Source organism: Phoenix dactylifera, chromosome 14 (assembly GCF_051530095.1).
Source record: "Phoenix dactylifera cultivar Ajwa chromosome 14, Ajwa_hap1_PhDact_Kaust_v1.1, whole genome shotgun sequence".
Classification (NCBI taxonomy): Eukaryota; Viridiplantae; Streptophyta; class Magnoliopsida; order Arecales; family Arecaceae; genus Phoenix; species Phoenix dactylifera.
The window spans coordinates 24965740-24982774 of record NC_143203.1 but is presented as its reverse complement, the minus strand read 5'-3'; the positions used below and the strand labels follow the sequence as shown (position 1 = coordinate 24982774).

The 17035-nt window shown below is 41.4% G+C and overlaps 1 protein-coding gene across 2 annotated transcripts; it reads right to left on the bottom strand.

Moving 5' to 3' along the window:
• Positions 1-4459: 4459 nt before the first annotated feature.
• LOC103708904 (RING/U-box superfamily protein) lies at positions 4460-12608 on the bottom strand. 2 transcript variants are annotated; one of them, XR_604370.5, is made up of 8 exons: positions 11813-12560; positions 11450-11729; positions 10178-10259; positions 9419-9476; positions 6811-6889; positions 6601-6696; positions 6454-6524; positions 4460-4902 (listed from the first exon to the last, which is right to left on the bottom strand). XR_604370.5 is itself a non-coding variant. In XM_008794010.5 (8 exons), the coding sequence occupies exons 1-8, from the start codon at positions 12318-12320 to the stop codon at positions 4776-4778; spliced, it is 1311 nt and encodes a 436-aa protein (XP_008792232.1). In that variant the 5' UTR covers positions 12321-12608; the 3' UTR covers positions 4460-4775. The 2 variants fall into 2 exon arrangements, 1 of the variants encoding a protein (XP_008792232.1); XM_008794010.5 differs by having other exon boundaries at positions 6801-6889; positions 11813-12608.
• Between the last annotated feature and the right edge of the window lie 4427 nt (positions 12609-17035).

Genomic DNA, 17035 nt, shown 5'->3' with positions numbered 1-17035 from the left:
ATAACTAAAAGTAGTCAGACTTGAGTTCGACTCGCCCCAACTTTCAGGCGTACTTTTTAGGTCTGAGCCCAGTACTTACTCAGGTTTTGAACTTCGGAGCCTAGCCTCCAAGCCTTGGGTCCTTCTTTTCAATTTAAAAAGTCTAAAAAATACTAACAAAGATTAAATATTTAAAAAGAATTGGTAAGGATCCCAAAATTGCTTTTCTGGTTATTCATAAGAAATGTTGGTGTATGAAGAGAGCTATTAATATTTTTTTATCGACAAAACCAGATTCTTAATGGATAAACATACAATATATCTTTTATAAGATTCGAACTGGGTTAGGCTTGGGCCAAGCTAAATTAAACCCGTACTCTATCTATTTTAACAGAAAGGCTCATATTTCAAGCTTAGCCTGACTCGTTAGGCTTAAAAACTCAAGCTCAGGACCGTCCGAAATACTTCGGGCTTGGATAGGCCGTCCAGCCCATGAACAGGTCCAATCGGAATTCTGCAGTTTGAGCTACATTAAATAAGAACCATCAGCAATCGATGTATTGGAGGATTGCTGGGTAACCGCGCAGCCGATCAGCCGCCTGCCGATCATGGTGGATTCGGGACGCTTAGCAGGCTGTAGGCTCAGTTATCTAATGATCCCAAATGAGGGCAGGTAGAGGGTGGGGCTGGTCCAAGAGGTGTTTGAGGAGCAGCTGACATAGATAATCCTGGCTCTTCCGGTGCCCAATAGGGGGGAGTCTAACAGGCTGATCTGGGTGCCATCGGGACGGTCGCAAGTGCGAGTTAGGGATCTCCTGGCTCTCTTTAGTGGGGAGCCAGTCGGCAGATTGAGGAAGGGTGGATTTGGAGGATGCGGATTCATCCGCGGGTGGCACTCTTCATCTGGAAGGTGGCCTGGGGCTGCCTACCTACCAGAAGTATGCTAGTCAGGCGGGGTGTGCGGATCCCTCAATATTGCGAGATGTGTTCAAACGGTGTGGAGACCATCGAGCATGTCCTGTTGCAGTATCCCAGGGCTAGGGAGATATGGAGGTCACCTGCCCCTCTTCCTTGTTCAGTGGAGTCGCTACAGGATTTGTTACATCTGTTGGGAGTATCCGTGCGGAGTCCTAGGTTTGCCCAGCGGGGATACTTAGAGCATATTTGGCCTACTACATTTGGTTGGACCGGAATGCGTGATTGTTTGAGGGTGGAAGGTTCTCGACGAGGATGGTGGTGGATAGAGCTGTGCTTCAGGCCGGGGAGGTTTCCTCCAGTCTCGACTTGTGTTCTCTTGGGATGGCCAGGGATATCTGGGGTACTCGTTGTACTGTTTCAGCGCCCAGGTTTGTCGTTGCTTTTTGGGTGCCCCCACCCCTTGCTCATCTCAAGGTGAGCTTTGATGGTAGCATGGCGTTGGAGGGAAGGTCTGGAGAGGTTGGATTTATCATCAGAGATCACCTTAGGCACCTGGTTGCTGCGGGTGGCGGGTGTACGCCAGGGCTTACAGTAGTGGCAGCTAAGCTGCGGGCAGCTTGGGAGGGCGTATCCTATGCGAGGCAGGTGCTCGGTGCTAGGCGGGTGCACCTCGAGGGGGATTCATCTATAGTTATCGATTAGATTCGAGGTACGGACAGGTATGGTGATGGCCATTCTCTTATTCGTGAGACCCGCAGGCTGGCTTTGGAGATGGACGATTTTAAGGCGGTACATGTATTCCGAGAGGCGAACAGAGTAGCAGACTGGGTCGCCTCTTACGTTGCACGGCATTCAGAGGAGATCTGCTGGACTTCCACTGTAGAGCTCCTGTCCCCACTGTATTTTTTGCTTTCTTCTGATCTGGCAGGATGTACTCACGTTAGAGTTATATAAAATTACCGTTTTTACTATAAAAAAAAAAAACAAACAAAAACAAAAACAAAAATAAGGAGTGTCATGGAACTGACAATTTGGATACGCTGTGAAGGGTGGTTCTATATACACCCCCCCTATTGCTCAGGACACCCCCCAAAAATTAAAAAAAAATTAAATACTCTCTACACCCCCCCATTTGCTAAGGACACCCCTAAAAAATTAAAAATTCCTAAATTACCCCCCACCCTCCCCACCCCCTCACCTAAATTGCTCTCTACACCCCCCAAACCCCCCCCCCCCCACCCCGCTCTTCCCCTCCAAAACACCTCGCCAACGCCCAAAACCCCCCCGTTCCCCCTTCTCCCTCTCGTCGCCGGCATTCTCCCGATCTCCGACCACCTCGCCGGCTTCTCCCGGAACCACCTCGCCGGCTTCTCCCGAAATTTTTTTTTTTCACGGTTCGTGCTCCGTTCGGCACTGGATCGCCGAACAAAAGGCTTCTGTTCTGCTGAACAGTGCCGGACAGAAGCCTTCTGTTCGGCACTGTGCAGCCGAACAGATCTGTTCGGTTGAGGGTTGCCGAACAGAAGGCTTCTGTTCGGCACTGTTCAGCCGAACAGAAGCCTTTTGTTCGGCGATCCAGTGCCGAACGGAGCACGAACCGTGAAAAAAAAAAATTTCGAAACAAGGTGGAACACGTACCTTTGCGGCCGATTCTTCGTCCCAAATCACTAGTTGCTTGTCCATGCTTCGAATGGGGCTTAAATCTCCTTCAAAGATCGCCTAAACGATGTAAATGGATCGAGGGATTTAAGGGGGGTTTGAGGGGTGTTTTTTTTTTTTCTTTTCAAAACGAAACGGAGGAGGAGGAAGGAGGGGTGTATGAGAAAATTTCAAGGGCAATATGGTAATTACACTAAAGGTTAGTTTGGGTATTTTTTTTTTGGTTTTTGGGGGGTGTCCTTAGCAATAGGGGGGGGGGGGGGGGGTATATAGAACCACCCCGCTGTGAAGTATAGCAGTTTGATAGCTGAGAGAGGACTCCATGGAATGATTGAGATAACTTTCGTAGTTATACCAATAGGATCAATATAACCTGGATAGATCACAAGTTCTTTTCCATTTTCTTGGCATCTTCATGTCAGGTTAATTCTTTAAGCTACTGAAGTCGCTGGGAGTTCTTCGGCTTCACTACATCGGTGAGGAAGAACCGGCGGCAGTTCCTCGTGGGGCCGAACTCGCTACTGCGGAACATGAGGGGTCCGGAGCTCGCAGCCGCGTTCGGGCTGAGCGAGGAGCAGCGAGGGAGGCTCGTCAAGGCGCAGAAGGAGGTGGTCATAATTCCGGCTTTGGCCGGGAAAGAGAGGAGGAGGAGGAAGGAGAGGAAAACTGGAAATGGGACAAGGTGGTGGTGATGAAGAGTAAGCTCTTTTCATGAGCTTGCCACCATTTGCTCTCTTCCCGGGATATTTGCAACCTTCTGTTTCTAGTTGGGTTTCTTTTGTTATCCAATTAGATCCTTTCGTGATTCTTGGCGTTTGCACTGTTCTTAGTTGAACTGGATCTTGACGTTCGTTGCACTCGTGAAGAATGGACGGCAGCTGCATGAACTCGGCTTCTAAGAAAATCGTAGTAGCATCTCAAAATTGAGGGACTGGTGAAAGTAGAATAGTAACATGGTTCGAAGAATAATCAGCTTCAACCTCTGCTTGGAATAATATTATCCTGTTATCCACTCCCTTCTCCCCCTTCCCAACTTCCAATCCTTCCATCTAACCTCCTCTGCTTGTTCTTTTTGCCAGCCCTAATGTCGGGTTTCTTTTCCTTTTATACTAATCTGGTTTCTGCTCTTATTCATAATCTCCCTTTGGAATAATTTTATCCTGTTATCCAACCCAATTACCTCCTCCTAACTCCTAATCCTTCTGTCTGGTCTCTGTTTTTTCTTTTGTTCTTTTTGCCGACTCAGCTGTTGATCTCTTTTCCTACTGATTTACTGGATGAATTTGATGGATTATCATCTTCTTTGGCAGAGACGACAAAAAAAAACACAAGATCCTGGCATTCGAACAGACCCTGAGCAATGGAATTAACTCAGATCGGATGACAACATTTCAGTTATCAAAATATTATGCTTCACAAATTTTTCAACTTTGTTTTCATTTTATTCTGTGATCTAGAAATTGCCCCATTGCAGGTTTCCTTTTTATATTGAAGCGTTATGACAGTTGAATGCTGGATCTAGATATGAGCATCCTAGCTTTTAACTTATTATGATTCATCTTTGGTAGATAATTCATATGTATGCCTAAATGTTTTATAGGATATAGAACTTGTATGTTTGAAATCAAAACAGATCTGTTAACATATTCTTGTTTAGAAGCTGCAGTGAAATGCATGTCATCCATTTGTATGGGTATGGAGAACCAGTTTGCTACATTTAAGGTAGTTCATCCTGCACAACAGCCAATAGGACACTCTTCTTCAGGCAGTGGCCAATTGAGCTGATGCCAGTTACTTTCTTCCAATCTCTCTGGAGACACAATTAAGCTGATACCAGTTTGAAAAACACCATCCCGTAAAGTCTGTTTGAAAAATTCCAATCCAGGGTAAAGTCTTAGGCCAATTTGAAAATGAATACTGTTGCTTCTTTCAATTAATCAGCTGGATACAAAAAAGTTTGATCTAATGGTCAAATCATACAAGATTTGCCGGTAAAATCTTCAGGTACAGAAGAGTACATCTTCAAATGACCCTATTACTGGGACCCCAAACCACAGAGCACTTGCCAAAAAGACAGCATACCAGCCTATCCAGGTCCCTTGCATGCTTACACAGGAGCTTGCATTAAATGTGTCTCACCAGCAAAACAGATAACGGCTTTACGATTTCTCAGCAACAGTTCAATGTTTTGCATCACTCCTCCGCTGTACATCACGGCCTTATAGCCAATTTGGTGCATGAGCTTTATCTGAGATCATATTTGATACTTGATCATCTGTAACCTTTGCTAAGGAACGATACTGAAGTTTGATACTCTCCGCATTATCCAATGTCTTCACCACATACCTGTTTATGATGGAAACTTGGATGGTATCAGATCCATAACACTACATATATTGCTACTTCCATGAGAAATGATTTCTCGTAACACAACCTTGCATGCAATTATGGTGCCAATAAATGCTATTGGTGCAATAGATCAACCTAAGTACAGACCATGAGCCTCTTACCAAGCATAGAGTAACTGAAATTGCAGTGCTTCCAATAGACTGGTGAAAATTTATCCGCAAAAAAAAAAAAAAAAAACAATAAACATATTTAACTTCTTGCTCTAGGAATTTGAAAACAATTTAAAGTTGTCAAGATAACAATTAAGTTCAATATGTCACTTCAATGGGGTAATTGCTGATTATGTACAATGTATTCTAAGTAAATTACGTCTGAGTGCTTTGTATGAATCCATATGGTTCATTGATACATAATGCATGGTGAATTGGAGTCAGTTGGAACCATTGTGTTTGATTCTAACATAGGAATCAAATATGAGAGCATTTGCATCAGGATACCAAAAGAAGAGCAATCACCAAATTTTCCCTTGATCAACACATCTGTTCTTCGGTAAATCAAGATTTGACCAACATTAGTATTCGGTCCATCACCCTGGATAGGAGAAGGCATCTGTTTAGCCAACCCAGACTCAACATTTTGCCAACACTAACTCATCTTGGCAGCAGCCAATCTTAAAAGCAGGAGACCAGATTTGGCTGCTTTCCATCAATTTTAACAACTTTAGCAGTATTATTACTTTGGTCTGAAGAAGACTCATTTTGAGACAAAATTTGTTTGGTTATTTTTAAAACCCTCACGAAAAAAGACTTGTTTCATCACATTTCGAGTTGAAACAGAGAACTAATGACCTGATCCACGTTTCAGCTTGCACTCAGGTGTGGGAGCATGGGGAATCAAAGAAAATCTTTTATAGATTATATCATAATTTCAGTGACATTTCAAACCATGAGGGGGGCAAAGTAACTTCTAGCAACCACCCTATATCAAACCTTAGCAATCCACATTTGTCATGCACCTAATGCATAGACCGGCTTTAAGCAAACTCATCAAGTCATGCAAGCATGCATGCATATTGCATATGTATATACATGCATATGTTTGCAATATAAAGGAAAAAATTTAAAAAAAAAAAATTTGACTCAGATTTTACTCAGCCTGAGCTTATCCGTATTTCTTCACAAACAAAACATTGTCTTCGACTCTAAGTATCAAAGAAGAGACCTGATCCTTATAGACTGACCCTCTTCCCATTCCTATCCCTGTCCCTTCTCAAAAAGATCAAGAGTACTTCTAGAAAGAAATAGCAAGAGAGAAAGCAGCAAGCAAAGAAAAAAAACACGCGATATGCAGAGATAAATATATATATATATATATATATATATATATAGAGAGAGAGAGAGAGAGAGAGAGAGAGAGAGAGAGAGAGTTTATTGTCAAATGATGACCTCAAAGAAAGTAAAAGTTGCAATATATGCATGCAAATGTCTGGCATATTAGTTGAAATGGTTATGATAGGCATTCCTTCGAAATTGGGGAAAAAAAACTGACCATCCATTTAAGCACTGTGTTGTCACTATTGCGGCACGTCCAACAAATCGTTGTGGTGTCCTCTTGTTACCCTGAGAGAAATTGACAGTATTTAAAAGTATTTGGTGGAATGGAGTAAAATAAAGCTTAAGAAAGTTGTTATTTTACCTTGATTATGACCCGATCAGAAACCGAAAATGGAAACTGAACACCTTTACCCCGAGAAAAATCCATGGGAAAAGGATCATCATAATTACATTTGTCCTTCATAAAGAAGAGGATAATTTTAGAATGCCACAACATCGGAGTACATCAAAAGAAAAAAAAAACCTAAATTTTGCAAAGAGCAACCTATTGAAAAGGCATACTTGTTCAAACCTCTCTCTTCTTCTTTTGGATGCTTTCAAAGATTGTGACTCTTCTTCCCTGCAGAAAGCCTGAACCGCAGAACGAAGAGCTGAAAAAGTGGAATAAGAAAACAACATAGAATGAAGTTAATGATCAACTGAAATCATATATTTACTTCCAACAAATTCTTTATAAATAGGGAAAAAATACAAAACTGGATTAAGGTTGTATTTGGTATCATTTCTATTTTTCTTTTTTTAAAAAAAAATGGGAAACAGAAAAATATGTTTCCATTTTATTTTCAGATTTCGTACAAAGAATATATGTTTGGTTCTCTTTTTTCTTTTTAATAACAGAACCGTCGAGCCCGAGATAGTGAAAGGCCATGGTACAAGATGGAAGCACGAAACCAAGCAAGCATCGAGAGAGCGGGGAGTGGGGAAGGAGGCCAACCAGGGACAACGTGATAGAAGCTGCTCAAACAGGAGCATGCTCAATCGGACTGATGGATGCTAGGAACGGATGGACGCCACCGCTCGAGGGAATGAACGAGCAGATGAACGCCGGTAATGAAAGAACGGATGCTAGGAACGAATGAATGAATGGACAATGGTGGAAGATGGGTGCCAGGAACAAACATAAAGACATCAAGAATAAACCAACGGATGGATGACGAGAGAAGATGGACATTGGGAACGAACGAATGGACACCAGACCGCACACCCGAGGGCAGCTTCATCCTGGCCGTTCTCCGCCACTGCTCCACCGTCGTTTTCTGATCAAAACCCCCACCAGCATTGTGCCCTGGCGGTAGAAGCTTCTCTCCCTTCGTCCCCACATCTGGCTCCACGCACCAGAGCTCTGATGATCTCCTCTGGTGCTCGATCTCCTCTGATCGGCTCCTCTGACATGAGCAAGTCTCCAAGCACTGGTAGAGTAAAAGATGGCGGGACTGAGGAGGACGGCGACGAGGTGGCGAAGGAAGTCACTGGAGAGGCGGGCGGCGGCAGGAAGGATGGTGGTGAAGGCTTCAAGTAGGAGAATGGGCGGCACCAAGATCGCAAGGTATAGCAAAGAAGATGTGAGGAGTGAAAGCCCACTTTCAAAAAAGGTGGAAGTAAAAATTTTTCACTTCCATTTTTTCCAGAAATAGTGAAAGTTATTTAAAAAAACAGAAATAGAATAGCTGAACATATGTTATGCATCGAATTCCATATTTTTGTCTTTAAAAAAGGAAATAGAAAAAAAATGATACCAAACAAGGCCTAAGAGTTGAGAGTTAATCCAAATCAGGAAAAAACATTGAAGGATTATCACAATGTACATGTTGCTAATAAAGCTACGACGGAGATGCTAGCAAGAATGTAATTATGATTAAGTAACATGAACCTTTGTAGACCATAAATTGTGAATTTTATAATCCCGAACAGCACCATCTATTCAAAAGTCTTGGTACCAATAAATTAAGGTATATAAAGTTCTATATATTTTGAGGAATCAGGCATAAAGATTTTAAAAACAAAAATAATCCAGCTACTCACTAATAAACATGGACCAGGGACCCAAACACATGCAAGACCAATAGTTAGGATATGTAAACCATAAACATGGATTGTCGTACTGCCTCCTACTATCCGGTACGGAGTGTACCGTACCATACCGAATGGGAACCAATATAAAACTCAAGTTCGAATAGATACAAGCCTCGTACTGCCCTGTACCGCCCCACACCGAGGCATACCAATGGGTGTACTAACCCATACCAAGACGTACCAAAATAAAAAGTGAGAAAAATAGTTGGAGAGTAGTTCCGATACAGGGTGCATATCATACCACACCAACTGTACCGTACCGAACCGGTTAGTTATCAATACGATACTTAGTACCAAAATCACAGAGCTTGACCACAACTAATCAGAATTCACATAACTTTAGGCCCGTGAAAGTTCACTTTGCTCAAATACTAGCTCTTACTTGCTATGTAAATAATTGATGCAGATACACCACCAGAAGTGAATTGTTCCTCAAAGTATGTAACTTTGAAGCATTCAAATGCTAAGAGAAGCGAACTGTAATATATCAATGTAAGTGCACTGATTCCCAAAAAAAAATAAAAAGAAATCCTCATTCCTAGAGACTCAGTCAGAAGCTAAAATTTAACAATCCAACTTAGCTAGTCAATTAGTCTGTTATCTTTAAGATCCACAACTTCATCAGGGAAGTCATGCATGGAATGATACCTTTCTTAAATACGATGGTTGTGTTTCATTAGACCATGAATCTTTGTTAGCTTATCATCTGCTATGAAGATAGCCCGTTCCAAACAATAAGTGATGCTTGGAATGATGCCATCTATAAACACAAATGATGTGTTTCAATAGGGGAATAAGCAGCACCGATGTCCAACATATAGACTTCCATGCACATGTCCAGAAGATAGAGTCATCCATGTATCTTACGCAACTTGTTACATGACAACTACAGCATTAAAGCTCATAACAATTAGAACATTATGATAAAGCAAAAACTGGCATGAAATTAAAGCTTCTATCACTGCAAAAAATAACATAATTATCAAGCCTTTGTCCATCTTTGTCAGTATCTACTACTTAATTACAAGCAACAATTGATGCCATACCCAAGTTTGGTCGGACTGAATCTTCTGAAATTGGCTGAGCACATTTGCAACAATATTTCTGCATGCATAACACAAGACTTCTTAGTTAGCACCTTCAGTTTATTTCATTCTAGCATGGTCATTCTATTTAACAGTTTAAGCTTTAAAAACTTTTTTCGCAGAATAATATAATATTATCAACTTTAACTTTGAGCAGGATTTGTTATATATTGTTTTGCACATATTTTAGTTATGTTCATTAGCATCAGCATGAATGTTTTTATTAGACTTAGGGCATCACTTCCTGGGGGTGTCAAACATGTCAAAATTCTATAGCACAAATTTTATTACCCAAAAGCAACCCATATGCTTTCACTGCTACATAGTAGAAGCATACTGGCATGATAGATAGCCGGCTAAATATTTCAATCTGGAGCTCAGGTCTAAATGCTGAGAGATAATCCTGGAAGAAATTTTCAACAAGGTCTTGTATCTTGTTACAATGTAGACAGTATGCTTCATTAAAAATTGTAATATTGGTCACCAGAAAGATTTCAATATGGCGAATGTAGTCGCATAGCTTTCTCCATTGCAGCCAGAATTCATTGTAGAAATCTCAGGCTCAAGCACTTGCACTTATAACTTATAAGCAGCAAATTTGGAAACAAGCAATTGTATTTATTGCCACAGAAAAGAAAAACAATGACAATGTTCTACATGAGCTTGAAAATAGTTACGATAGGAAAAAATGTATAGGGTGTAAATGCTTTTAGAACGCACCATTCTATAAACATGCTGCACTCCACTACTACCAAAAGAATGTCCGCATGATAATATCATTGCATCGTCCATGAGAGCACCTCTTCACATGCAGATTTAGCAAAAAGGTACACAAAAATGTTAGCACTTACCAAAACAGTGACTTGTTTTATGAATACATCTCACATGCATAATTTACCACAAACAGAATGGTTATTCATGCTGAAATTATCATAATTTCTAGATAATGGTACTAATGACTATCACATTTCTGGATAATGGTGTGTGCTGCATTTGCAGATAACTAGTTCTAGAACTGTAGTTATTCCTTTTTGCATCGTTTTAGAAGAGAGTAATAAAATATTTGAGATCTTCTAAGAATGAATACATACAGATGTTCCTTTTTGCAAAGTTTGTGGTGCATGCTGCATTTGCAGATAATTAGTTCCAGAATTGTAGTTATTCCATTTTGCATAGTTTGAGAAGAGACATAAAAGATTTGAACATAAAAGACTAGAGATAAAAATGATTTGAGATCTTCAAAGAATGAATATAAAAGTGGAGAATGTAAGATGAAGATGATGAACTAAGAAAGTGTACCCAAAGTAGAAATTTCCAAAGATTCTAAGGGTATGAATTTCTCTAACATGGAAAAAGACCTCGTTATATAAAATCATAAACTATAATCTCAAATAACAAGCAAAGTTACAAAGTTAAAGCAATAAATTATCATGGTTCAGTGGTGTGCATTCTTAGAATAATAGGTGTGAACAAATCTCTATGCATACTAGCGCTAATATGACCAAGCAACCAAGCAGAAACGTATGCATGCGTGTGGTGAAGGTCTGGCACAGATCCACTACCTTAGTAGTTACTTCCTTCATAAGAAGCCAGTACTTTGGCCTTCAACAGGATCTGTAGCCTACCCACTTTTCCCAAGTAATAGTTGCTAATCAATTGATAACCCACTAGTGACATTCAAACAAGTTTACACCCTTGACAGAAAAGAGAGGGAAAGAATCCACCAGCTAGCTCCAAACAGATCAAGCAAAGTGCATTGAATTAGGTTTTCACATTTTTCCTAGGAATTGCAATTAATTCCAATTACCTGCAAACTTAGAACAACCAACAAACGCACAGATTCAGGAAACACACAGAATGCTTCCAGGCATTTGGATTCAGAGATCCACCATCCACTTCTACACGGTTCTTAATAGAACATGTGGAGTTTCTATAATACAACAAGCATCGACAGAGCTCTTATAAAATTATAAAGATAGATCACAAACTCACGTTATTGGATCCGAGAGGTGCGTCCTCAAAGACTCCCAGTAACCAGCTGTTGACCCGACCTCTCTTCTACCACTGAACCCACATCCAATCTCTCCTCCCAACTCCTTCTGGGCAGAAGTTGAACCCTCTCCCCCATGTATGACATGGGTGTAGTATGGTTCAGGATCCACGACAGCAAGAGCATTCTCGTAACTATCCATCCGACCCTGCTGGTATTGCTGCACTCCCAAATTGTCTCTTCCTTCACTCCCATCTTTCTCCACCACTCCTCTCATCAATCCTAGGACAACAATGAACATAAATTCACTAAGAATTGTAGCTTTAAGAACCAAAAACACAAAAAAGGATGACTTTTTTTTTTACCAGAAGACGAATGGTGCTCCTGTGATTTTGCTCTGGCGTCCTGAATCTTCTCCGAACTACTCTGCACGCTGCCGCTGCTATTGTTGTTAGCCTTGTTATTGCCGTCCTCCACTGACACCAAGCCATCCCCCTCATCGACATCCTCGTCATCGTCGTCGCTGTTATCCTCCCCGTCGTCTTCTTCTTCCCCATCCGATCCGTCACCGCTGGGCGACCCCCCGTCCCTCACGGCACCCCAGGTCTGGTTCGAAAAGAATCGCGGGTCTCGATCACTGGGGGACATCTTATCGCCAACGACGGTGAATCCGGGCGCGGGGCCGTCAACGGCCCTCGGTTTCCGCGCGCCGGCGTGGTCTCCGTCGCCGCGGAAGAAGGGAAAGGCGTCGCGGTGGAACACCATGCGCGAGCCCAACCCGTTCTCCGCCCTCCGCGATTGGACCAAATCCAGCTCCTCCGACGCCATGATCGCCTCCTTAAACCCTATGCGCCGCAGTGCCTCAAATCCCATCGGAAAACCACAAAGCGCGCATATTTAGGAAGCTCTCGACATCGAGGATAAGGGTTTGGTCGAGGAATCGAAGAATGGCGGGGGATGAAAGTGGATTTCCCATGGGCGAATAATCTACGAGGACCTTAACGTTTGGGGGATGGAATGAACCCTAGTAGGATGAAGGCGGGGGGTGGGTGGAGGAGGATTGCAGGGCTCCTCCATCAAGATTCAAGATGGAAGCTGCTTCGAGATTCGCGCATCGGAGGCACCGGTCTTGGCTTTTTTATTTTTGTCCGTACCTCATACGGACAACATGGTGAGACCCACCGCTGATTAGGCGAGTAGTTATACCGTCCATAGTTGATTAGTTGGTGAATAAAATTGACCGTTGAGCAGAGACACCGAAAGGACTAGTGAGTAACTTCGCCCGCAGCAGCTATTTGACTAACCTGGTCCGGCGCAAGGAAAGACCACCACAGCCACGGGAATTTTAATCGTGACCGCTCATTCTATGATCCCCATAGCAGCAGGTAGAAATAAATAAACTCCCATTTTTCAACGAGCACGGGCATTTGCGGTGCACTGATAGTGGCCATCGAATGCTCCGCGGTGCACATAGCGCACCGCAGAGGATCCCAATATGCACTCTCCTATTTGAGTAACCTGGTCCGGATCAAGGAGGGACCACCATGGCTACGGGAATTTTAATCGTGACCGCTCATTCTATGATCCCCGTGCATCCAACTCCGCGATGCAGGTACAAAGAAACAAACACCTATTTTCCAATATGCACTCCCCCATTGCAGTTTCTCTAAGATGTGCGCATTCAGAATCGGCCCAACACTTAGACAACTGAGGCGGTCGCCTAAGTCCCCGGCTTAAAGAAGGCCCACCGCAGGAAAGGCCTCGAAGACAAAATAAAAAAGAAAAAGGCCTCCATGTAAGTTCGTCTTAAGCTGGCCCACTGTAGGAAAGGCCTCAAAAACAAAACAGCCTTAAACCCCCAAATATATTGGGCCGCTCTTGTGCGTATTTATAATAATAATTTAAAAAAAAGGTGAACTTTAATGATAATCTACCAAAGGACGGTGTCGGTGCTGCATTTGTGATCAGAGACTACTACTTCAGGTTAATAGCTATAGAGGACGGCGTACTTTTAAGGTATGTGTTTCTGAAGTGGAGCTCAGGGCAGTGTGGGAGGAGATCTCCTATACTGGGCAGGTGCTCACGGCGAGTCACATCATCCTAGAAGGAGATTCTGTTGAGATCATTGAGCGGATTTACAAGTGGGGTCGGGGAAAGCAGACCATCCGCTTCTAGTCGATATTCGGAGGTTATTGAATGAGTGTATTACCTTCCAGACTGCATATGTCCATCGGAAAGTTAATAGAGCTGCGGATTGGGTTGCCTCTTTTGCGGCTCACCACTCCATTAAGGTTCTCTGGACAAGCCATGTATCCGTTTCCCCATCTCTGGGATGTATTTTCTCTCTAGACTCTTGTGGCAGTGCTCATATGAGATTAGTATGAGTAGCCGATGCACAAAAAAAAAATATTATATCTATATAAATTGGGCGGTTTCGCAATTTTACGTGCCTCATTTTTTGATACTGCACTCCCCTTGTTTCATTTTGAGGGCATAGATTATGCCGAACCAGAGTATATTTAGTTGAAACGGGCATACCTATACGAAGTGGCAAAACGTTGCCGACTTCGACCCTTTTTGGAGGAGCTTTTAGAGGGCCCAAAAGTACTTTCTGGCCCTCCAAAAGTACTTTTAGATAAAAAATGGTGTTTGGTAAAATTTTCGGAAAGCTGTTCAGCTTTTGTGGGAAGTTGAAAACAGCTTTTGGGGAGAAGCTCCAATTTGGAGCTTTTCGACAACGCTGTTTTCAGCTTTATCGGGAAGCTGTTTTTTGGACCAAAATACCCCATTTAAATCACACTTTTTTCTCCAAAACTCTCATCCCGCCTCTTCCTCTCGCATCCATCCTCTCCCTCTCCCTCTCTATCTTCTTTTTCCTCTCAACGCCGCTGCCTCTGTTCCTTCTTCATCTTCTTTTTTTTTTTCTTTTTTTTTTATTGTTTTGGGAGCTCGTGGCTGCCCATGGTGGCAACCACCATGCCGGCCACCATCCATGGTCGGCGACCCCTATATATTTTAATGAAATAAACTAATAAATAAATAAATAAATAAAATAAAAAGAAAAATAATGAGTGAATAGCAAATAATCTAGCCTAAATAAATAAATAAAAATATTAGTAATTATTTAACCAATTTTATCACTTAACTAGAATATTTGTTAGAGAGATAAATGGTCATTAGAATGATGAAAAATTAATTTACACTAATAATTATAATATTTTATATATTTATTATTGTATTATACTATAAATATAATATTATATTACATTATATCATAATACATTGATATGTTATGTTAAATAATTTAATATTATATTAAATTATTATTCTATAATACATAATGTTATAGTACTATATTATAATAATATTATATTATATTACATTAATATTATACTATATTATATATTTATGTATTAATACATATTATATTTTATTATGTTCTATTGTATAATACTAGTAATGTCCTTTATGGTCATTTTGTCACACAAAAGTACTTTCTCAGTTTGTTTACCAAACACATGTTAAAGTGCCACAGCACTTTAGAAATATAGTTACCAAACAGCAAATAGCTTTTTATAAACGCTCTGCTTCAGACAGCTCTACTTCTAACAACTCTACTTCCAAAAGCTCTACTACTAACAGTTCTTCCAAACAGAATCTTCATCATCCTCCATCTAAGTCTCTGCGCGAAGAGAGAGAAAGAGAGAGGTGGCAGGGATGGCTTCCCTCCACCTCGGTTCCACCGACCGCGTCCGCGCCTCCTCATCTCTCCTTTGCAAGCCGTCGCATTTTCCCAGGAGGCTCGGATTCTTCCTGCAATATCTGGTGTGAGGCGAGGCTGCACAAGTTGACGATGATAGGTCTTTTGCATTAAAGCAGTTAATGCAGAAGCTTTTATATACTCTTCACCATCTCATCACAGTTTTAGCATTTGGGAGTATAACTTGCGTTCAAAGCCGGCAAAACTTGTCACAGGTGCTGCTGTGAATGTACTATTGTTTGTGAACGCTGGTGACGAGATATGGTAGTAGACTTTCGACGCCTTCGGCCTTTGAAGCATCTCACATATCGAGGGAGGCTAATGATGTGGTGGTTGATTGGTTGCTTCATGCTGCACACCACTCTGATAATATAATTAATGTGGAATTCCATCTCCATGACTCTGATGGAAGTTTAGGATATTTTACGTGGTGATGATTCTGGCTACGTCTGCACTGGGATGATATGATTCGTTTATTCAAATAATATATATATATATATATATATATATATATATATATATATATATATATATATATATATATATATATATATATGATCCTCTCATCGCTCAGGTTGACGACGATCGCGATCCGGCCGAGAAGAAAAAGCATGGGGAAGAATGTTGGGTCACCTACGCGGTTGCCATCCCCGATGCCGGAGCCTGGCAATTGGTCTCCGGTGGCGTTTGATTGGGATTAACATCAAGAATGATGGTTTTTGGAGAATTTTTATACGGTCGTCTCCCATTCACGAGAGCTATGTATTATAGTTTGTTCCATTTCTGAAAGGATAATTTTGAAATTTTAAAAATATCTTGTTACATGTATAGAGATGGATAATTGGACCATATTGTAACAAAAAAATAATTTTAAAAAATTAAGCAAAAATTAAAAATTTTTTGAATATAAATGTAAATTGCAAAAAGTTAAAAAAATGTTATGTAATTTTTTTCTAAATATTATAATTTATTGAGCTACGGAGACCCATCTGAGAAGCTCTTCTGAGATTTTTGGCTACATCTCTGATGCATGACTCATTTGTGTTCAGGAAAACATATAAAATTGCTTTTTGTGGTTTCTCATCCAATTCGTCATTCCCCTGTTCAAACTATTGTACTGTAGTTATGCCAGAGCAAAGTACAACTCTCGCCTTTGTGCATGACACATGCAAATCTTTAGTAGACATAATCTTCACCTTCTGAATTGCATAACTACTATAAATAAATAAAAAACATAACTTTATTCCATGTACATCGCGCATGCAAACATTTTACTAGACATACCTTTAACCTTTTGAATTACATACATACATATACCCACCCATATGCATATAATACATAGAGCAAGTTTTGATATTAATTTGAATGCTATCAACATATCTAAAAGCTAATGAAAATAACAACATAATGTCCATAAATATACGTCTTGACTCATATTTCATGAATCGAGAAACTGTTACGTCATTAAAACTAAAAAGGCTAAAAGGTCTAGGCCGGGCAAGCCCGAGTCTCCCTCCGTTTAGCTCCTTCCTTCGTATGACCCCTCCCACCTCCGAAGACCCGACTGAACCACCTCCACAGAGACAACCTCGAAGGCCTCCGTCCCGGTTCGACGCCCTGAGTTTGCTGCCGGGGCGGTGGCCGGGGCGATCTGGCGAACCAGAGCGGGCTCGGAGCGGAGTAGCTCCTCCTGAGAATGGTCCGGTTCAGTTGGATCTCAAAGGTCAGACGCTCGAACTCGTCAAACAGCGTGGTGTGGTGATCCCCATAGCAGACCTGAAGGCTTCCTCTTCTTCCTTCCTCCATGGCAGAGGAAGAACATGAAGAG

Bases quoted from the DNA above. Each gene is read 5' to 3' on its own strand.
- LOC103708904 (XM_008794010.5), bottom strand. From the start codon at position 12,320: ATGGGATTTGAGGCACTGCGGCGCATAGGGTTTAAGGAGGCGATCATG. The intron at 11,730-11,812 runs GTAAAAAAAAAA...TTGTTGTCCTAG, and splicing joins GGAGCACCATTCGTCTTCTG to GATTGATGAGAGGAGTGGTG. The intron at 10,260-11,449 runs GTGAGTTTGTGA...CTGCATGTGAAG, and splicing joins CACCTCTCGGATCCAATAAC to AGGTGCTCTCATGGACGATG.